The 24,056-nt window shown below is 40.0% G+C and overlaps 1 protein-coding gene across 5 annotated transcripts in view; it reads left to right on the top strand.

Moving 5' to 3' along the window:
- The window catches only part of LOC122824689 (microtubule-associated protein 4), a 96,784-nt gene that overhangs the window by 13,150 nt on the left and 59,578 nt on the right, over nucleotides 1–24,056 (top strand). For 4 of the 5 annotated variants that reach the window (XM_044105568.1, XM_044105564.1, XM_044105562.1 and 1 more), the window contains exons 2-3: nucleotides 10,111–10,299; nucleotides 14,184–14,240. In XM_044105568.1, the coding sequence (XP_043961503.1) occupies nucleotides 10,113–10,299; nucleotides 14,184–14,240 (244 nt within the window). In that variant the 5' untranslated portion in view covers nucleotides 10,111–10,112. The remainder of the gene's footprint in view (nucleotides 1–10,110; nucleotides 10,300–14,183; nucleotides 14,241–24,056) is intronic. The other variant, XM_044105567.1, reaches the window with a different exon arrangement.

Genomic DNA, 24,056 nt, shown 5'->3' on the forward strand with positions numbered 1-24,056 from the left:
TGCAGCCTCCTGGTCAGACAGTAAACACTGGCTCTTTGACTGGACCGGGCCCTCTGTGGGCTTCATCAGGGTACACTCCAGCACCAAACACACACATACCCACACACACACACACACCTACACACACACACCCACACACACACACACGAGTACACACAGTGGAGTTCTGAGAAGGTAGCAAAACTTCAAACACACTTTGGCTGATGAGAACAAATCAGGAGAACACACACTATGAGATGTGCATATATTTGTGTGTTTGAGCTTTAAATTTGTTTAAGTTCCCTTTGGGATCTATAAAGTAGTTTTCAATTTTGAATTCAATTTAACAACCGGTTAAAAAAAAGTACGACGCTTTGGACATTGGCTGCTAGTTTTCGTTAAACTTCCAAAGTTTATGTCCGTAAGTTGGCAGCAGAGTAAGTTAGCAATACTCCCTGAAGTAAGTTAGCAGTGAACTTCAAAAGCATTTTACTATATTTAAATAAATGATTTAGCTTTATAAATATTGATGTTAATATGGATACCTCTTTACTAATGTAAGTTGCTTTAGATGCATTTTGACTGAATGCACAATCTGAAGTACCTGTGTTTCCTTCTGTGTGCTGAGCAAACCCTTCAAGTGTTGTTATTCAACTCAGTGGGAAATACACTTAAAGGTCAAAGTACACATATGAATTGAAAAAAAAAAAGTATTTTGTGGATATGGTTCATACACAAGTGGATTTGCAGTGCATTAAAATAACTCTTAACGTGCTCTGATGCCTGAATAATCTGCTGAGATGTCTAAACCTCTCTTTGAACATTTTGGACTTTGGACACCCTGATTTAGAAAAATCTATTGAACCGCCTCATTAAAAAAACAAAAAAAACAAAACTTAATTCTTTCCCAATGTACTGCTCTCATTTCACCTGAATGCAACCTTTTTTTTGGTCCTCAGTCAGAAGATTGAACAGTAGCTCATTGTTCTCCTCTCCTGTTGGTTTACTGATAAGTTTTAGCGCCCTGCGATCCAATCACATCCATCCTACTGCGCTCCAGGGTTTTCCCATGGAGCTGCTGGTTACGCGGGAAACCGCTCACAGGCCCACATGACTGCTGCATATGGGGAGAGGTTAACAGAGATGTGCCCCCTCATTCTAATAAAGCAACCTGTTTCCATGCAAAGCAAACCCAGTGGTATTTCCTCTTTAACACACTCATCAGCATCTTTAATTACACTCTAAGCAAAAGTCTGGTTACACACACTCATCTGGACTCTGTGCTGTTTTCTTCAAATTATACTGTTGGATTATTGTTGGATGTGACTGGCAGGAGCGGTTGAAATGACTGATCGGATTAATCGTGATGAATCGATTATTGAAATAATCAACTAATTTAGAAATCGATCAAGTATTTAGATTCCAAACAAGGTCATTTGCTGAAAAACATGCTCAGAGCAGTAATCAGGTCAAAACAATACAAGATATCAGCGTATCTTTAGTTTAAGAATAAATACACCTTTAAATATGTCATTCAAAATTCAAAAAGTTTCAGCTGGTTCAAACTCAATAAAGGAATGCTGTGTTGCATTGTTGCATGTTTATTTTTGTATTTAAGAAAAGGAATTGTAGTATTTGAATTTTTAAGGTATTTCCAATATTCTATTTAAAAAGACTGAAGACATTCTACACACATTCTACAGTAAAATCTGTTGAATGTGCAAATTCAACAGATTTTGAATCTGTTGAATTAAGCTAATGATTGATTCCTTAATCATTAGAATAATCGATTACTAATATAATGATTAGTTGTAGCCCTAGAAATTAAAATGAAAGCCGAAATAGAAAATGAAAGCCAAATGTTTTTGGGAGCAATGTCACAAGCTGACCTTATAGCATGATGACCACATTAGTTAACTTCCTCTTTTTGGCCTTTTAGTGTCTGACATCATCCATAATGTAACAGGGAGCACAGTGTCATTGAATCATCTGTGACTCAGCAGATTTATGCGGTGGTGCTTACTCATTCTTACTAACATGTAGAGCGGTTAAGGTGTTGTAAACAAACAATTCCAAGGTTTGTGGTAGAGAAACCAAATATGTGTGTTGAATCGGGGGAAAAAAAAGACATCCAGTTTGTACTTGCAGAAAAGAAGGGAGTCAGTTTAAGCAGGTGATGCTGCTGGACCTCTTGTCCTGGTGGCTCCAGCCTCAGCATCATCCTCTCCTCTGAACACGTCCAACACGTCTCCGTGTGGCCTCTCAGTAATAAAAATAAAATAAATCCTTCCAATTTCAAAATGTTCTTGGGGGCATACAGAAACACTTGTTTTATCAACCTGAAATCATTCTTGTATTTGCATTACATGGTTAATTACAAAGAAGCCAATGATTATTTGTACAGAAAATTGATGCTGGAGGTGGTGAGCCACCATTGATGTTCCTGTATGAAGCACTTTTTGAGACTGGAGTTCTTAGTCTGCTTTGTTCTTGCTGCCTTAATTGACTGACTAATATGGATTTATGCTAAATAAAGATGCAAAGAGAGTTAGCATCTATAAAATATTAATTGTTTTCAACCTGTTATGAGAACCTCACTTCAAAAATCCTCAAATTCTAATTGTGTAAAGGATCATAAGAAAATACAACAGGGTGGCACTCCACTCTTGTTGTTACGACTACAGTGAAGTTTGCCCCATCCACCTCACTCAGATTGGTGTCAAATGTTTGTGCTATGTTTGTACCACTGTCATTTTAAAGATATTAAATGTTTCCAGAACCCAAGAAGGGTCCACCAACCCCTCCGCATTTACAAAATCAATCAACATGTGGTGTCAAACGTTGGTGCTACGTTTGTGCAGAAACAAATTTTACGTCTGGCAGTGGGGAGAAAGATGACCTCTGGAAGCATTTATTAACATCTTCAAAATAATAGCAGCACAATTTTAATTATTTTTTTTGCTGCACATACTTAGAGCATGGTTGACACCAATGTTTATTCAAATGGAGAAGGTGGGGGGAACAACTTGACTCAGGTTCCATTATACTAAAGTGCTATTTATTGAAGATTTGAACACTTTTACATTAAAGAACTTTTTTTTAATTTTTTTTATTGTTTCCATATAGAAGTAAAATCTAAAACCAAATCAAGAAATGTGTGTGTCAGTAGTGAGTCCTAAACCAGCTCCGCTCAGTAGGACTCCTGGCCACCAGCTCTGTCATCAGCATCTCTACACCCGTCTTATTCCTGGTGGCCGCAGAGCCTGATGGAGGACATGCCAGCATCCTCTTACACAAACACGTGGGTGTGTGTGTGTGTGTGTGTGGGTGTGTGTGCCCGTGCATGTGGGTGTGTTGGTGTTGGGTGTGTCTGGGAATATGCACACCGGCGCTGTTCTTCTTGTAAAGGAGGAAATGAACCGTGATAAAATGTGTCACTTGAAAGAGGAAGAACTGCAATGTTTACATGAAGATGCATGCAGATGATCAAAGAATTGTGTTATCTGTATTTCAGAAAGCAAGATAACACCTTGCTATTAAGTGTTAAGATGAATGAATGACTGCGTTGAACAAGAAGATGTCCCTTCCACTGTTGCCATGCAGCCGGAGTTACCAGTTTACCAACTGGTAAACCCCCCTTCCAGTTGTGAATTTCAGTTTGTTTTTTCTTTAACCAGCGAAATTCCCAGACTGGGAATGTGCTGAAGGCCTAGGTGTGTCTCACTTCACTTGGCCGGGTGCGCCAGGATCATTTGAATAAAACGCCTGAAGTAGAAATGTGAGAAGAACAGATTTTCCCATTTTCAATCAGTTTAAATATCTTGGATTCATGGAGGTGTGTGTCAGGACACAATGAAAGTCCTGTGTTTGTGTGGTTTCAGTGGAAGTTTACTGACAGCATCTGTATGTCTGTATGTCAGCAATGTATGATTTGAATGTCATTGACGACAGTAGTGAAAGAATCAGGAACATTTAAATCTCCGAGGACGATTCCACTCCCTCCTTATGAAAACAAGTTGACACCAACAACACTGATCTGCTGCTGTCACTTGCATGACATAAACTTGTTTTGATTGTTTTAATCTTCCTCTGGCCGTCCATGCTGTTGAAAACTAGACGTACAAAGTAAAGATGTTCAACAGGTGGAATCAGAGGGAACCTTAACTTCTCTCTGTTTGAGAGAAGTTGCTAACATTTTAAAATGAAACCTAAGTAACTTTGGGCCTGAAGTTGAGCTCAATCCTGACATTTCTGCCAATGTTTTTAATTCCTTGATTGGGATTCTAAGGCGTCTTCGCTGTAACCCAACGTCTCTCCTTCAAAGTGTGATGAGTTAGGAAGCACTAATTCATCACACTGCTATATTTCCTTCCAAATAATCATCTATTTGGACGTCTGTTGGGCAATAGCCATCAGGCTGCACACTTTTCTTTGGAGGTAACCATTGCTAAGGCAAGAAGGTAAATGAAGTTCATCTCACCCTCGTTAGGTTGTTAACTGCAGAATACACTCATTCCCTGGTGTTCGCAATGCTAGTGACCACAGTTGTCAGCAAATATTTAACACAAAAAAAAAACAAAAAAAAAACAAAAAAAAAACGCTTGTTTCACCGATTTTAATAGTTCAAACAACAAATGTACCAAAACATCCATTAATCCACACAATGGAAAAATCTTGGCACTACCACAGAAGCTAACATCAACGGTCTGCTCTTGGAGTACAGCCAATCAGCTCCATGAAAAATAAATAGTGACTCTGGATTGGCTGCTTTACAAATGCTAGCCAATAGCCTGCCAAGTAGTATGCACTAAGGTGATTAATCCTCTCAAGATGCATTTTTGAATATTTTAGATATTCTCTACCAAGGGCTGCAGAGGTTCCACTATAATCCAACAATATTTTAAGGTCAAAAGCAAAAATGGCATTGAGGTGTGTAAAACACAAAATGTCTCAGCTAAACATTTGACTTTGCAAAAAAAACATAAAGGTAGTCGTCTGTTGGGCAAACAGAAAGTATACCATTGGTCAGTTCCAGTGTTTTGAAAGGGAGAAAGAGAAAGAGAAACTGAGCTGGGACTGAAAGTCCCTCATCAGCTGTCCCATCAGATGGAACTAAGCAGAGCAAAGAAAAAAGTTGGAATAATGTCAAGCACAACCACAACGACCAAACCGTCTTCATAAGACAGACAGACAGACAAGACTGTACTTATGGTATGCTTTCTCTCTAAACCCAGGTCCAGATAAGCTGGTCCAGGTAATCTGGACCTGGGTGTAGGTCCAGCCTGTCATGTATATAGGTCTATCCATCAGACTAGCTTCCCTAGCTGAAGCTAAGCCATCCTGAGTGGGATGTTGTATTATCTTCAATTTTGGTCTAATGTTACCATAGTACCTTCAAGAGGAATACTTCAGGGGTTTTTTTGCCAGGCATTGCAGCTTCTCACCTAGGGCATTAGAACAAACCTTTGTAATCACGAAATATATGATCAGAATGGAGGAAGTATTCAGTGTTTCTCTCAGTTAGAGTCTGACTCAATGTGATAGTAACAGGAGAAGCCTGTAGCAACCGCCGCAGAGAGCCAGACCCGTTTAAGCCGCAACACGAGCCAACTCTGTTTATATCCGACACACACACTCAGTCCCAGAGTACACACCCAGCTTCTCAGTAGGGAAGGCCAGAGTTTAGAGGAAGTGTCCCACCTCAGTGAGTGACATCACTGACCTCTGTTCATTGGATCTCTCCTGGCTGTTGGGACTGTGATTGTTTTCATGTCTTCCAGTCACATGTCACCGTGTAGCTGCACTGTCTGCTGGCTAAAGCTAAAGAACTCAGACTGTCAGAGAATGTCCGTAGAGGACAGGGTTCCTACACAGAATGTCCTTCCTTTTCTACATCTAGATAAGTATGGGAGGGGGTGAATGGGGAGAACGTAAAGACGGACAAATGTTTCCGTTTCCAGACTTTTTTTCTGTTTTCTATTGAACAAATATGTTTTTGAAAGAGAAAGTGACTTTTTTATTGTTATATATCTTTAACATAGAGTTAAAACGTTTCATCTTGTTTTATTAGAAAAGGCCTGGACGATATGAGTGAAAAATATATCTCTATGTAAGCATTTCATATCAGTCGATATTGATGGTAATCATTTTTCTTCCAAACTGATGAGGTGTGTCCTTTCCTGTTTTATCCACAGTTTTCGCTCCACGCTGTTCATTATTTTTAAGCAGTTATGAGACACAGTGGTGAAACTTTAAGCTGCTGCTGCACAAGTCACAGTTTGTTGCTAAGTACCCAAACATTGAATGAGTTAGTTGAGGGTACCAACCTTGGTTAGCTGGACGTTCAAGGTTGAGCAGCTAAAGTCTTTCCTCTGACTACATTCCCCAGAATGCTGCACGGTTCTGGATTGGAGTTCACTGAAAATTTTGCTAAATATTTATTTATTGATGTTGCTTTCTCAAGACATTCATTTTTCAAATTAGTCTTTCCGATTTAATTGGGTCTTATGAAACCATAATGTCATTTCCCTTCAATGTTTTTTTTTTTCTATTTTTTTCTTGCTTCTGTGTTTCGGAACATTAAAACTGAAAAAAAGAAAGAATTTAGGTCCAAAAAGAGACTATTAAAAAGAACAAAATGGATTTTATAGGGCCTTATTCTGTGAGATAACCCGAATTTAAACCCTCATTAAAACTGTTTTACAAGGACCATTTTCCTACTATTTTGGCGTTTAGAACTTAGATGGTTTCAGACCTGATGTGGTTTTAAAACTGGGTCTGGTTTAAGAGTCAAACAAAAAAAGACAGGTTGAAAGTATCAAAAGCACACAAAGTGGGTTTAAAACGATGACTCAGTCCAGGTTTTTCACATTTAGGTGTTGTAAATTCTAAAGTGGAGGTTATTTAACGTTTCCAAAAATATTAATAATGAGGAATTGTGCTTCGGGCGACTGCACAAATGGAACGCGACCTCAGCATCACCTTCTTTACTGATTTATAGAACATTCAGAATGTGAATGTTCTAGATAAATTTACTCTGTACTCAGATGTTCAAAGAAAGCATTTAAACATGAGCCTGGAAAAGTGCAGGAACACTGGACCAAGTGGTAGTTAAGTTTCATTGTTTTTATCCAATTCGTGCCACATTTGGTTTTTTCCTTCTTTTTTTTTTTTTTTTTACAGATTCTTATTAGGGAGTTGCATGAAGAAGAGAAACTGTAGAAAATGCTGAAAAGCAAGATTCAGAGGATTTATGTTTGTTCTAGAGAAGTGAAAATCAGTGAATACAGGAAGCCAGATTGTAAAAAATCACTGATGGTTTTGGTTACTGTATAAAAGACTTCAAGTCCAAAGATCTCAGAAAGACTTGAACATACTGTATGTGTTTTTGTTTCCGCTGCTGTGGAAGATGTTCCAGATACAGGAATTGGGCAAATAGCAACGGAAAATATCCAGTATTAGAGGGAGTTTAAAGTTGAATACTTTTTGAGAGGCTTTGTTAAAATATGTGAAATAGCCACATAGTACATAAGCCTCCTGGTGTTTTTATTTAGTATTAATCCATATTGGATTGTACCAGTGGCTGAAGCTAACGGCTAATTGGAGAGGAGCAGAGACCAAAATGCTCAAAGTGCCATTTTAAATCAACTCAATTCATTGCTTTGAACGATGAACCGTGAACAAAAGGTATTCAAGGTCTTCCTGGTTCAGACTAACCCGACTATGCGATTGTTAACTCCAGCTTGCTAATTATATGTTGTGTTCTGTGAAAACAGCGCCCTGGAGTAGTGATTATTATTTCTAAGCCAGAAAGGAAAGGAGGAGTTTGGGAACAATTTGACTGACCTTGGTAGATCTCAGATAAGTACAAGATCTGTACATATCTGATTTGTAAAGCACTTCAAATCATTCTTTTTGCCTGGACTGTTAATGTTGACCTGATAATTATTTGGTTGAGTTGTTCTCCAGAACAATGCTGGCTCATCTCTTTAGGAAACTGATGGTACACGCTTGGCTTTCAATTCTCTTCAGGGAAAAGGGATTTATGAATTATGCTAAGCGTTATGTCACTCATATGCGTTGCGTCACCTATTACCCTGACAGCTGCAGCAGCAACGCCGACGCTAAGCTTATAGAGGGCCACATTCACCATGATTGCGGTTGAAGGATTTTTGTTTCAAAGTATGAGGCTGTGGTTCTCCAGATAAAAACAAGTCAGAGGTCAGAATCCTCCTCAGAGGGGAAGAGCCAAAGTATCTTGGTGTCTGATTGAATGAATGGAGCAGGAAATGGATTAGGGTCTAATTTGCAGGTGCAACTGCTATTGTTTACTCTGAACTCCCATTTGGTCTCAAGAAGTTTTAAATACTTTTTCTAGCAAAATTTATACTTCCAAATTACAATTGCTTTGAAATTGAAACTTATAGGTTCAACCCAAAAATATTTAATGTTTTAATCGAGCACAGTTTAGGAAATTCAGGAAACGTTGAGCTCTGCATCAACTACGGTGTCCGACTGGAGTCAAAAAGAAGCAAAAAGGGACTAAAAACAAGAATGGTACTTTCTGGCACTGAATAGTGGGATGGGGTCCGGCGATAATGAAAAGCCTCGGCTCTTGCTGTCATGTGGGTAAACCGCAAGGCAAATAGAAGCAGCTGAACACAACAGACACACTCCATGGCGACTGGTTCTACATTTCCAACCCGTCCACTTTGCACACAGAAACACGATGCAGTTGGCATACGCTGGGTACTGTAGTACACATACGTGCAGATGAGGTGGGGCTAAAAATGGCAGCAAGGTTTTTTTTTTTCTTTCGCTGACCAGCATGGCTTTGTGGTGGAGGCAGCAGACACACCCTGCTCTCTCCAAGCAGTTATTTACAGCAGCTGATGCTCTGTTCGTGTGTGTGCTTGTGTTTATTTATATACTGATTTAAGGACTTCCTATTGTTCGCTGAGCAACATGTTGGTTTGGGAAACATCAGTTAAATCAGCTTTTGGATGTCAAATCTTCAGGGAAAGTTAAATGAATGAAACATTCAAAGTGATTTTTTTTTTTATGCAACATTCACACTGACATAGTCACACCAACGAACGTTACAGGCACTGGATGCATGTTGTGAGATCAAATTTGAGGCAAGAAATCTGATATTTCTGTAGTAAGTGTAGACTCCAGCAGAGGGCAGCAGAGAGTTGTATTTTTGTTTCTCTTCCAGTAGATTTAACTGCAGCATTTTGAACACACCTGAGCTTTACGGTGGATTTAGGACCGAAAAGCTCTGATATTGTTCTAAATCCAAAAGTAGCTGTGAGTTTTATGATTTGATGAAAGCAAAGGGAAAGGAAGCAGAACTTCAAACATGGTGTGATACTGGTAGCATTCAGCAGTATCTAATGATAATTAGATATTAGTTAGAACATCACATGTGTGTGATCTGCTCGTGCGTTCAGCAGTCGGTGACCTCCCTGATGAGCTGTGATTGTCTAAATGTGAAGACAGGCCAGTATGGGCCAATTTGTTCCTCTGTTTCATGTCCTTATGTTGCCATTTTGTAGCTATACACTTAACCGTTCGATATCAGGTTATTTATCTTAGTAGTAATGTATATTTGATGAAATATGAAGATAAATATGGATAGAAATGCACAAATCCAACAACTAATCTTATATAATTGTATGGTGTTTTGCTATCTATATTATTCTTAATAACAATGAACACTCACCTCTATATGAAAAGCCATTTCCTCCTAATTTAGAACCAAGTCATAATAATGAGTCACTATCTCATAATTATGATATACAACTTTTATTTCTTTCATCAAAGTGGCAGAAATGGGCTTCCGTACTTCCATACAGGTTGTTTCATGTGATGTTTCTGTTTAGAATCCCAGGTGAATATGTTCCCCCTGGTGGAGGAATGTGTTATTGCAGTTCACCAACTAGCGTGCCAGGCCCAACAGCCTGCGTTCCCTTTAGCTTATCAACCTCAGTTTGTCTCCTTGGTTTGATCCTCTTCAGTCCCGGCTTCATAACAACACCACTGTGTTTCCTCAAGCCCTCTTACTTATTTGATCATTTTCTCATTTGCGTGACTTTCTGACCTGTTTGCCTGTGTCCCCTTGTCCTCCAGCTATGGCAGAGTTAGACCTGAGTCTGAGCGACGCGCTGACCGACAGCCCCCCGCAGCCTGGCCTGGAGAGCAAGGTGGAGAGGGACTTCGTGGCCCAGCTGGAGGCCGAGGAGTTCGACGACCAGGTGAAGGAGATGGTGGGGAAGACAGACTACATCCCCCTGCTGGACAACGATGACACCCGGGCAGGTGAGGAGCCGAGAGACACACCGATCCAATATTGATATATGTATTGGTGCCGATATTGAAAACTATTCTAGATCGGGTATCAGTGACAATGTACCTGGTCATTGATCCATTCTGTCTAATTCTATGCTTAGTGCTCTGAGTGACATCATGCTTTATTATTTATTTTATATTATGTTTAGAATACCTAATTGCACTTTCTGAACCATTTGAAAGGTTTGCTGCAGTTTATTTTTTTTATATCTTTGACCAATGTAGTCAATCTGTTGTTTTTGTCAGTTTCAGTTTCTTTATCATTTATTTCCGATTGGCTGTTACACTAATGACACTGACTGAACAAACTAAATTGTTGTTTTTTCATGTTTGACCAAGCTTGTGAAGCTGTTGCTGTTTTAAAGTCTGCTGCGCTGGTACTGAGTCATCAAATAATAAAATGACTTAAAAATAGATCCGTTTTAAGTCATTTTAGCGATTTTTGCATCAGATCAGAATCAGCCGATACTGACCCTTAGATATCGGTATCGGAAGTGAAAAGAGTGGATCGGTGCATGTCCAGTACAGTGTGAAAGTCACTTAATTTCTGTATTGCTCAGGATATTTTCAACTTCCGTCACATTTAAATTCAACCAGATTACTATCACCCCCTGACTGGCCTTAGGGGTAAAAGCAGAATTGTTTTCATTGTGACTTTCTACAAGAAAAAAAAAAAAAAGAAAAACTTAAATTGTAAACTTTACGAGTAACCCGATTACACTTGTCTAATAAAATATTCCTTGCCGATAATGAAGCGAAGAGCCAGCCTGGTTACAGGAGCTGCAGCTGTTCCTAAATGACTGGTAGTGTTAGGCGATGCGAGACACTAGATGCCATTTTGGATCAGCGGGCGTGTCATTCAGCCGCAGGGACAGCATTAGCTTGCAGATACGCTTTGGAACAGGTCGACTGGCTGGTAAACCACGGATATCGGATCCTCACTCTGCTGCAGAGTGGATGCTCCATCAACAACGTTTCAAGAAGAAGAAGCTGCCCAACGTCCTGCTTGCTTGTCCAATTGTGCTTTCTATCAAACGAGAAAAAAACAGTTTGTTGTAATTTCATCCTGAGATTGTAAAGCATCAAGCTGGCCCTGAAAGAGTTGTGTTGCTTCCACTAGTATTGTTTTCTGCCTCTGCTTATCTTAATGTCACCCCCAGTTTGTGCAGGAATGCGACCTCATTCGCGCTGCTTAATGTGGCGCAGAGCAGCGAAAGGGGCGGCCGCGCCGAGCTGGGGAAGAGTCAGGCGGTCGGTGCACACGCAGATCAAATAAAGCCGTGAGTGAGCGGCCCGATGAGAGGAAGTGACAGCTAACCGGGGATGACTCGGCTCTCGGGCCAGTTTTGGTTACCCAGACGCTTCGCTCAGACAGTCAGACCGTGTGTGGGCACTCGCCTGTGACAGCCGGCTGCGGGACGGGCCGTGGGTGGCGTTGCCAGTGATCAACTGTGGCGTCCAGCGCACGCGTCGGGACGGACGCAGACATGCTGACGCGACGAGTGCCAAACAGCAGGGCGAGGCAGTCCGCAAGTCATTGTCCTCTGTCAGCAGGAGCCGAGGGGACGGTGGGGCGCAGGGTGGGGGGGTTGTTGTTGTTTTTCAGACTCCTGCACTTGAACAGTAAAGTGAATCGTGATTTATGTGAGTGTGATTTGCAAATGAGTCTCATATTTGTCTTTATGGGCATTTTTAAAAAAGTTTCTCAGTATAATATGGATAATTTTTATGATTTATTGTTTTACTTTGAGCCACATAAAAGAAAATGCATATTATACCCTTTAGTAGGTGAAAAAGGAACACACTACAATATATATATTTCTACTTTTACACGCACACACACACACACACACACATATATATATATATATATATATATATATATATATATATATATATATATATATATATATATATATATATATATATATATACGAAGAACAAGATGTTGAATCATCAGTATCATGGTTTATATGATGATACTGTCTTTAGACATAAACAAGAATGCATTTAGCTCAGAGTGGGAAGAAGACAAACTTATTTTTTCACACTCCCCATTCATGTATATAAAATGTGTGGTTACTAGGAATGCACCGATTTAGCACCAGTGTCCTTAATTTTTGGAGATCTGTGGTCGGCTGATACTTACATGTGACCCCAATCTTATACCCTCATCTTATCTACCTCAGAAAAGGTCTGAAAATCAACTCTTTTCTCGCTTGGTTGAATTTTTCATAATAAAAGAGCATTTCCAGTCTGAAAACAGGATTTTATGTCTCTTGTTCTCAAAACTTTTAATACTTTTGCTTACATTTTCATTTTGAAAGCAGGACTTCATGTCTTTCTTTTCAAAACTTGTAACGCTTGTACTCAAAACTTCTCCTCACGCTCAGACATAGTCTCTGCTCGGACTCTCTGCTCGCTTGGTAACCTCTCAGCCAGTAGAATGAAAGTGTTGTACTGGGTGCGTTTGTTTCCTTCTAGCAGATGTCCCTGTGTGGCTACTATTGATAGTAGCAACCTACGCCACCCACTGGATGTAAGAAGAAACAACAACATCAGCTTTCTGCTCCATAGTACACCAAACATCTGCTAACAGTGTGCTACTGATTGCTAACATCTACTGAGCTTAGACAGGATTTTTTTCACCCAACCAACTCTCTAGTGACATCGCAATTTACAATAACTCTGAAGAATCTGAATTAATTAGTTACAGCATTTAATTTCCCTTTGGGATCAATGAAGTGATTTTGAATCCATCCATCCATTTTCTGTTCACCCTTGTCCCTGATGGGGTCAGGAGGGTTGCTGGTGTCTATCTCCAGCTACGTTCCGGGCGAGAAGCGGGATTCACCCTGGACAGGTCGCCAGTCTGTCGCAGGGCAACACAGAGACATACAGGACAAACAACCATTCACACACACACTCACACCTAGAAAGAATTTAGAGAGACCAATTAACCTGACAGTCATGTTTTTGGACTGTGGGAGGAAGCCGGAGAACCCGGAGAGAACCCACCATGCACAGGGAGAACATGCAAACTCCATGCGGAAAGACCCCGGGCCGGGAATCGAACCCAGGACCTTCTTACTGCGATTGGAGCAACAGAAGAGAGGTGCAGGATCCTGGTTGCTTGAAGTATGTGTGGAGTTCACACAGTCAGAGATGATTTGAGTTGCTATTCTCATGTTGGTTCTTTTTTTTAAGTAACACTAATTACTAGGTAAAATCTTGGCTGTTGAAAAATTATAACTCTCAATGTAGTTTCTCAATATTGAGAGACGACATTCAGAAACGTTTCTCAATATTGTTTCTCTGGAGGTGTGGACTCTGTTGAAGCTTTAAACTTTACCTAATATCTAACATTTGCCCGTGATGTACGGGCAAACCTTGTGGAGGCTATGAAGGTTATCGGAAATTGCCAGTGTTGTAAACAACCACCCCCCCATTTCAAAGGGAGACGTGTCAATACACGGACTGAACGGCTTCACCCTTCCTCCGTTGCCATTGCTAAAACTGCAGGCGGACCAATGTCATCGTTCACAACTTCGTCTTAAGCTGTACTTTCCACCTTCAACACCAGTATAAGTACCATTAATTTTACTCTTTCGAGAGAGTCTTAAAATAATGTTTCCATCACAGCTTGCTATTGTTGATACGTGGGAGCTGACAAATTGGAGCTCAAAGTTGGTGCGGTCCGAACAGCTGCTGCACGAACAGGAAAATCCTCCTGCTTGCTCTCGCGCTGAACGAATCATGTGCGGTTCCATTATGTGTTCGGGGAAGCCATTAGCAGCCAGAAGGACAGTAATGAGCTTGCTTGTTTCTGTGTGTGTATGTGACTGTGTGTGCAGACGCTGGGGCTGCTTTGGAGAATGGAGAGCAGGAGGCTCATGGGGTGCAAAAGCCTGGTAAGAAACAACAATTCCCACAATTCCATCTGCTGTCGGTCACTTTGCTAGAGCTGCCTGGTTCTCCTCATTGACTGGTCCTGAATTTTTAGTATTTTCTTCTTTTCTTTTCTTTGTTCTCTTCTCATCTGTAACCTCAGTTTGATTTTTGCATGCTTTTTAGTGTATTTGTTTCCTTTGTTTTGGAGTTTCCATTCAGAACAGAGTGTGAGCTGCTCTCAGTGTCTCCCAGCATCCTCTAAAGTCTCCTCTTTAAGTTTTCGAACCTTTGGGAATTGGGCAACCCATCTGAGCAAGAATAAGGCTGAAAATAAAGTCCTGCACACGCTGGCTGATGTTTCTATTTGATTTCCATTTAATTTGGCTGATATATCTTTTTTAAATATCTGTTAATGCTTTTAGACTTTTACAGCACATGACATTCAAACATTGGTACTCAAAGGGAAGGATATACTGATGAACCTGTTCTAATTTTCTTACTTTTGGGAGATCAGTGATTGGCCAATACTTACATGAGAAACCGATTGCATCTTATGTCGATGTGATTCGCAAACGAGTCTCATATTTGTATGGAATATATCAGCCATAATCAGAATCAGCAGGGCAGACTTATCAGTCAGAAAACTGCATTCATCTCATGTGTTGTCCAATGGAACTTCAACATGTGAAGAAAGCGACGTTTTGATTACCACATTTGGCCATGAAACATCTTCACTCCTGAAGCTTCTACGTGTTTTCTTAAATTAAACCCAGAGACATGAGTGTTTGTCATTGGGATATCTTTTTGTGAAAAACTAACATAAACTAGTGATTGTGTCATTGTGAGCTGGAAGGAAAAAATGGTTTTCATGATCATACCTAAACAGAAAGTCTGAAAAATGTTGACTTTTAGTCTTGTAGGGCCTATTTTTGTCAGTTTTGCTCATTTAGACACAGGTTTTGCAAACTATCCTAGAAAGATTATATAAATAAGGACTGAAAACATCGATCTCACCATAGGATCAGAGTTGGATTTAGGCCTGGACTGGAAAATCTTGGTATGGTAATAATAATGGTCAATATATTCCCATGCCTTAGATTAATTCAGATAGCAAACTATCCAAATATCTTTAGCCCTTTAACTCACGCTGCATTCACACCAACCCTGCTTTGTCTGCTTTAGTCAAACTCCAGTCTGTTTACCTAAAATGTTCGGTTCGTTTGGGGAGGTTTGGATTTGGAATCAAACTCTGATGTAGACCAAAAAAATTGAACTCTGCTCTGCTTTCAAACCAAGGTCTGGGTTCTGTTGAAGAGAACACCAAGTGAACTGGAGACCACTCCAAGAAGGAAGTGGTCTCCGGGAAGCAGCCTAAAGAGCTGCTTCTTGCACTTTAGGCATTCTGGGTAAATTCAGCAGTAACAAATGTGCATCTTTAACGCTAGCAGGAGGATGACTCGTCTTTTACCAAAGGCAGAAGAGAAATCCTCCAACCACAAACACTGGTGCCACTCCATTTCTGCTTCCATTTGGTGAAGAACGATGTTGCACTCCGTCTTCTTTAGAGGTTTTCATGTCGTTTCCTTCAGTGGTTCTGGTTTACAAGGAGGGAAAACAGATTTTCAAAGGGTTTTGTTTGTTTGGCTCAGTGCAGTGTGAAAAAGAATCGCACCAGCTGAAAATGTAACAATGTAGCAATTTTTGGTCCCCAGTCAAATCAAGGCTACTGGACTATAAGGAGCGGAAACACTCTTAGCTTTTCCCAACTCGGCTTTTTCATTTTGACTTTGTCCTTGTTGAAATGTTTTCTGACTCAGGATCAGTTCCCTTAGACTTCGAGATTAGATCAAAACTTTTTCCGAACCTGATCACCGCATCCAGATCCAGAGGATGTGAGATGACCAGAATCCTTTCTGTGGGTGAATGCTGTTGACGAAGGGAGGAGCCAGCATCTCTGTGGATCAGCTGGAAGTCATCTGCATGTTTGCATGGCTTTGCTAGGTCATTTAGTTCCTTTGCATGCATCCAGCTGAAGCTCCATCTGGGTTCTGAAGAACAGGAGAAGGGCTGCGTGTCTTTGCCTCCTCCTTTTTCTTCTCCTTGACTAGATAGGAAGATCTGGCCTATAGGTGCGCTGGATCCATTCATCACTGTAGCTGCAGCCGTCCCCAAAGACGGAATGCGGTTGGGCGGCAAAAGTTATAAGTAGTAACTGGGTCACGGAATCGAGAGCATAAACCCAATCCTGACGGAGCAAATATACGTAGATGCATGGGCATGCATGAGTGTTTCCTGTGCATGGGTGCAGCAAGCGCTGTGTTTCTGCATGGCTTTTAATGCTTCTTTCAAAGTATGGATTTGTGTTTATGAACAAGAAATGAGCTGTTTATGTTTGATTCTGCTACTAACCTACTGTCTTCCTTTCCCTCTTGTTCCTTCTTCTCATTGTACTTTTTTTTCCCCCGCTTACTCCTGATTTCTTCCTTCCACATCATATTTTTGTCTGAACTGCTTCCATTTTATTCCCTCAACATCATTCACATCCCTCCCTCCTCCCCCCATCACATTATTTTCTCTTCTTGTGCTCCTTCCTCGACACCATGCTTCAGAGGACTAAAACTCTTCTCCATCGTCCCGATGACTGCCTGTCGGCTCCGCTTCTGCTTCTGTGCACCTCCCCTCCTCTCTTCCTGTGCAGAACAGACCCACACACACACTAGTTGTCTGATACATGCTTCCTTCATCCTGCAGAACAGAGGTCTGAGGATGAGGGACAGGATTTCACAGTTGGACTGAGTTCTGTACGCTGAGTTCCACCAAATACTGCTGTGACACAATCCGGTCCCCTCCGCTGGGCCAAACTAATCAGCCCTCGGCACTCTGCTGATTAGGGGATGTGTGCAGAATCGCGTTCATTTAAAACAATTATTACAATATTGTCACTTTTTACATCGTAAGTCTGAGCTAAAAAGAAATAATAATAAAAAACCCCAAAAACATCCACTTTGTTCAGTTTGGCTTCAAAGCTTAATGTGGCAGAAAGAAATAAAGATCAGGCAGACATCGAGTTCAGAAGTTCACGTCCTCACACACCCCGTCTCCGAGGAGCAGACACACACCATGCAGCGCTCTCTCTCTGTCTGATACAGATCAAAGTGAGTCGCCGGCGCCGCAAGGCCAGTCTGTCAACACGCCAACACCAGCACACACACGCTCACACACCAACATGACGATATGTTCACTCACCTAAGGACTGTTTGTTTTTCTTCCGTCTCTTCCTCCATTTCACCCATGAGTGATGCGTCCCACTTAGACTGGTTTTAACCCAGAGGAAGCACCACTTCAGGTTTTTAACTGGTCTCGTTTAAAAATAATCGTAACAAATAAATGTTTATCTTGTTTCCCTCAAAACATTTTATGCAGACTATAGGTAGTAGACCCCAGACAGAATCAGCTTCATACATTAGATGGACACGTAATCTGGTCTGGTGGCGCCGTACGCTTTAAATAAAAACTACTTTGTCCTTTTCTCTGAAAAAAACACCAGCACAGATTAAGGGTAATCCAAAGGATTCAGGGTGTTCCCTTTGAGGAGATGAGAAGTCTTCCTTAAACTCATGTGTTCTTTGTCTATTACTCAGGGTGAGTTGGATTTGGATATTGGATCATACAATATTAATATACACCGTGTTCCAAATCTCTTCACAGTACAATAACACTTCAGTTTTCGTTAAATATCTATTGTTTTCATACCTTGTCATACGGCACTATACTATCTGATGATTTCCGTCAGCAGAGAGATTGTTTCTCTAAAAGCATATTGCTTGAAACTTGTGGCCTGCTTAATAATGTGGAACATCCTTCTTAAGTAGATTTCCTTTAATTGAGCGCACCGGACAAACTAATCAACCAGCTCTCTGAAAATAATTATAGTGATTCAAAGAGCCCCGACACACAATACCATCTATAAATTTAATAGCACAACAAAAAATGTAATTTTTATGACACTTAAATCCAATTTGCATAATTATTTGGAACAAGGTGTATGACTAACATCTTGGGGTAGAACGATGCGTCCATTTCATAAAACAGGACAATACACAGTATCAGGTTCACAAGATTGAGGCAACATGACATTTTTAGCATAATTTTTTTTCAAAAGCTACAAACAACCAGGTTTTATTTTTACAAGTTGGGGAAGTCTTTCAGAAATTCCCCCCAAAAAATCTGTGTTCAGTGTAGAATAATCCAAGGGTTGACTTGAATTCTCGTTTCCTAGTTTTCACAAACATAATAAAGGTTTTCAGTACTTTATGGTACAGTAGTGCCTACAACTAACATGGCTCGACTCAGGTCTGTATGGTTGTAAGGATTTTTCACTAGTAACGATTTTGTGGTACCAGCCCCCTTTTAGAACATACTTCACTAGGGCTCACTAGGCTAGTTGAGGCTAGTAATGTAGAGTTCTTTACAACAGTCGTTATGAGTCAGAAATAACCGTGAACGAGCATGTCTGGCGTTTTTAAGGACAATGGCAGACTCAACAAAATGTTCAACAAATCACTTGAACTCTAAAAAGTTGAGCTAAGTTGAGCTGTGATGCTAGACGCTTGTGGAAATGAAGCATGTGCTTCAGAGTTAGTACTCTGAAGCACATGCTAACTTTAGCTTGTTAGCAGTTTGCTAGTAGCATCATTCTCACATAATACTCACAAAGCCTTTACCAGACAATATCCCATGCTGATAGCAACTGGTTAGCCCTTTTTGAGACACTTTTACAAATTATACCATGTTTTTTTTATTATCGTTACACCTTCACTTACTTAGCTTTAATAGCTAGCTAAGCAGAAACTTGATATTTCCCCTCCATTTTCAGTGTACTCACATCTCTAATATTGCTGTGGTTTTGCATGATCAGGAAATGACTATGCGCTTAAATTCACTGAGATGTTTGCAGAGGTCACGGTACAATCACACAACTAAAGAAGAACTTTGGTTTTGTGTCCGTTATAAATGTTTTTTTTTTTTTACTTTGCTTTAATCAATTCAAACATCTCTGGAGTGCATAAAATCTAGAAGAACGTCTGTATGAGGGAAGACAATGATTCTGGTACACTCCCCATGTTTAGGAAGTAGGTTTTTCCACACGGTTTTTCATTTCCCTGAAACTTAAGCTACTGGCCATGCTTACAAGATGCTACTGCCACATGTGTCACATTTGCACAATTTTGATCATTTGGTATGAAAGTGGTATAAGTTTGTATGTGTACTTTAAAAGTTTATTTCCAGTATTTTTATGATCCATATTATCAAACTGACCCTTTTTATAGACATGTCTGTCTGTGTCCTCGGCCTGCACCTTCTGCTAATAAATGGAGATATAACCCACACCTTTTTGGCTTTTGGTTTCTATGTCTTCTAACTGAACTGTACTAAACATCCTGTATGAACTACATTTATTCTCTCATTGACTCCTTTCTTGTCACTGAATAACCTTTTACATTTCTGTAGATCTTTCTTAACATATGCCTTTTGGTGTATCTTGCTTCGTAAGAAAAAATGATGACATCAAACAGAAGAATATTTTTGACTTTATGAAGCATGAATATTGAGAAATAAAATAGGAAAATACAGTTATGTTGGTTCTGTTCTTCCAAAAAAATTTTTTTTACCCTTTTAGAGTTAAGAGGAAAAGAAAATGAATTTTCTTTAGGTATAGCCAGTATGTAATAAAGGACTACATCCAAATTGGGAGTGACGTACATAATATTCAAATAAGACGCATATTAAAGTAAACGATTAAACCTTTTTAGAGTAATTGTGTTTTAGTTAGAGTTAAAGTTTTTGTTCAACCCAGATGTTTCTTGCTTTCTCATGCTAAGCGGGACACACTACATTCACAGCTCGATTGGGGCTCAGAATAAAGAAGAAGTGTGCACACCTCCAAATTGCACCTACACATTTTTTTGCTGGCAGCTGCTAAATACAGGGAAGCTATGAGTTTCTCATATTGTCTCAGGCTCATACTGTCAGGCTATCAAAACAAAACTCTGACATTACATTTACTGATTAATAGAAAAAAACAGGGGTGGGGCTTCATAAAACCCTAAGAGATTGGCAAGTTTAGAGTTTTCATGTTTAATCAAACCGAATGCCATGATGATTAGTTTCAGTGAGACTTTAGGCTTCCGAGCCTCCTTGCATCAGGAAATAAACATTGGAGTTCTTCCTTTGTGACTAAACACATCTCTGCCCATGTCTGGGCTGCTTCCCAACCCTCTGCTGTCCAGGACGTTTTCTAGCCAGGGGTCTTCCCACACAAGCTTGCTGATTTGTGAACGAAGAGATGCGTTAAGTCTGTCGTCAGCAGTTTTTTTGTTGTGTGACGATCATTTTTACAGAGACTGTTGAAGGAAGCCTCGAGGTTTTATAGAGCCAGAAAACTCTTAACACCTGTTAGTCACATCTGTTGAGTAGGTTGGGGTTGTAAACAGATTTTTCAAACTAGGATTTGCTTTGTGACAATAAAGGAGCTACAGCACCTGCTATGTTGTTGAAAATTAAAAAAATACATATGTTATTGTACTTATGTTTTTGATCTAAATCAAGGAAAGTGTTTAAATAGTATGGTATCAGTATTTGTGTTCCATCAACAAAGAATTCAGTTAAAAGTTCAATAAGCAGTTGGATTCACAATATTAGTTGATTTAGAGAATACTCTTAATAAGATGCATCTCCTAGAATCTCCTTTCATTTTTTATGCTTGAAAGCAGGTTTAATAATTATTTTTCAGGTATTGATACTGCACGGTTGTGCAATTTACTCCCCGGGCGATATATGTGACAGTATTACATTCATTTTGTGGTGACCTTTGGTCATCAAAGGTGACCTGTATAAACCTCTCTGTCAGCATGGATATTTCTGCCTGTGAGCGTCTCTGTAAGGCTCTCTGCTCTGCTTAGGCTGCAGCTCTTGTTCTGTGAGTGAAGGATGAAAAGGCGGAGAGGTTAGAAGAACGTGGGCGTCTCCTCTGTGTTGGCAGTTTTTTCTGCTGTGATAGTATTAGAGTTGGAGGACAGCATCACAACCAGGAGACCCTAATCTTGAGGAGAGTTCCATCGTTAGCATCACCGTGTTATGGATGTTGTGTGTGCTGACGGACAGTAGAGACATGCATTACTGGAGGAACACGAGCCCTTTTCATTGATCCTCTGTTAAGTTCTATCTATTGTTGATCTAATGGAGATGTTCTGCTGGAATAGATTTCTTTGAATTATTGAGCAGCTCTTACGACTTTTCTGAAAAATGCTCTCAACGTTTTTTTGATGAATTAAGCATGTATCTAAAGCTACAGTTAAAGCCTGTAGCTATTTTATTTGGTTGGCTCTTACAATAATTACAAAAAAGGGTGTGTTAATCCAAAAAAGATATATAATGAACCAATATAAGTAAGATTTAGACACCAATTTCACTTTTTATTACGGTAGCAAAAAGGTTGAGACTGATAAAAAAAAGTGCAATATAACTAAATACATTAAAGAAATAAAATTGGTTCAAGGTGTGGTAATCTATGACTTTGCAGTGGTGATGTACGTTCAGTAGACTATAAGGTTTGACATTATGAGCTAAACAGAGAGAAAATGGAATCCTATTCTCGGAAAGAATTTGCTTCATACTTTGGTGCGATGCTACCTGAGAAGCTATTGATTGTTGTTAACAAAAGCAGCCAATCTAAGAGTGCCATTCATTTTCCTTCCTGATTGGCTGTAACCCAGGAGTGGAGATACTGAAGTCTATCAATGTTGGATTCTGCTGTGATGTCACAGCGGTTCCCACTATGAGCATAAATGCATATAAAGATACATGGTGTTTGAACTAATAAACTGTGCTGATAGTTCATTGTGTAGTGAAGAAGGAAATTCACTCAGGCCCTCTTTGGCCTGTGTCAAAGAGGGAGGTTAGGGATCTACTGTAGCTTTCCCTCAGGAAAGCATCAAAGTCTTTAATCAACCAAAGCCACATTTACATACACCAGAGTGAGCAGTCTCTGGAAAAGGTCAAATGAAGGATATGACACTCACTGAAAACCTGTGTTCTTCCTGCCTTGAGACATTCATTGAACTAAATTCATGACATGAACACGCGATAAAATCAAGTACTCAGGCCTTATCCCTAACCTGAATCAACCCCTGCAGGGACACACCCCCTTAACCCTTTGGTCATGGTTAATGGTTGTTGGCAAACAGCTTAAAGACTTCCTAGCCTTTCTTGGGGACATATCTGCAACCGAGCTGAGTGAAAAGGCACGCTCAAGGAACTTTTATTTTGTTTTATATGATTTCCACGCTGTAACTCAGAAACTTTTAGCCAAGCCTATGTTTGGATAGCTTGATAGACTCCTGCTGTCACATAGTTGTACTTAGTTTAGGAGGAATCTAGGATAAATCCTCTTTAATATTCATGATGCAGCTTTAATCCATGAGCGAGAAAATAAACCTAATTCCTCTCTTACTGAAGACGGAGAGCTTTTCATCTGAGCGTTTTATATTTGAAGACGTGTGTTTGGCTGTGATTGAAAGAACTTCCCTCCCCCCACCGTGACTCTAAACTCAGGAGTGTAATCTTTCTGCCTGCTTGACATTAAACAAGTAAACCCCAATTTAGGTAAACTCAACCTGAGCTGATTTTTTTTGGAGGAATCAGCTCAGGTGATTCCTGTTGTCCTTACTGCACTGTAGAACTCCATCTGTTGATTGGACAGACAGTGTCGTAATGTAGACCCCCTTAAATCTGCTAAATAGAGCTAATTAATGACACTAAATATGTAGTTGAAACATGAATGTTGGAAATGGAAAGTAGAATAAATGTTTGGTCAAAAATCCTTAGGCAGGACTCAGTTGGACCAAAGTAGAAAATATAATGAAGACGTTGAGTTCACAAGGAGGACAGAGCGGCTGCTTCTGCTTTCTCTGCTTCTTCTTCTATGACAGACCAAAGCTTGTTTCCAGGCTACAACAGGGAGGTGTGCAGGACACACTGACAAAGTAGGTTTGCTTTCAAGGAATGAAAGCCAAGATGGAGAGAGGAAGGGTTCCACAGCTGGATCTGTGTCAGCACACGATGCCTGCAGCTCTTATCAACCACCTGCTTCTCGCAGGAAGACACAGACTTAATGCGGCAACGCTGACACATCCAATGCACCTTCCTTCTCTTCTACTTCATATTAGTCTAGTTCAGGACTTAGATGGTATTTGTTTTTCTGCTAATTAACATTGCTAATTGATTTATCTGGAGTGCAAGGATATGACATTATTGCATTAAGAGTAGTTGTGATGTTACAGGCTAATTCTGTAACAGGATAGAAAAATAATATTTGTTTGGTATGTACCTCAGTTTCTGGGTCATCATTTGGTACAACAGGGAAAAGAGTAGATGTTATTTTTCCATTAATTGTCACAAACCGAAACATTTGCAACAACAGAAATGATCAGTTTATGAAAAACCTCCAAAGTCAGAGTTTATGTCCGACAGGAGGGCTTTAGTTTTAGTGTATTTATTCATGCTTGAGCGACCAACAAGCCTCCAGTCACTAGGTGGCAGTAATCAACAGGCTGACTGCTCAGCCCAGTAAAAGAAACTGTACTTTTTCTTTTACTGTTTTAAGACTTAAAAGAATAAAATGAGCTATTGTTGTACATTTTAGTTGTAAAATGTTACAACTAAAACGTAACATTTTAGTTGTTGCAGCTTATTTGATTCATCTGTTCTGATAACCCAAACAGATTAATTCAGAATGCTGATGTGGGTAGTTTGCACAGACAAATGAGGTTCTGAAT

Source organism: Gambusia affinis, linkage group LG21 (assembly GCF_019740435.1).
Source record: "Gambusia affinis linkage group LG21, SWU_Gaff_1.0, whole genome shotgun sequence".
Taxonomy (NCBI): Eukaryota; Metazoa; Chordata; class Actinopteri; order Cyprinodontiformes; family Poeciliidae; genus Gambusia; species Gambusia affinis.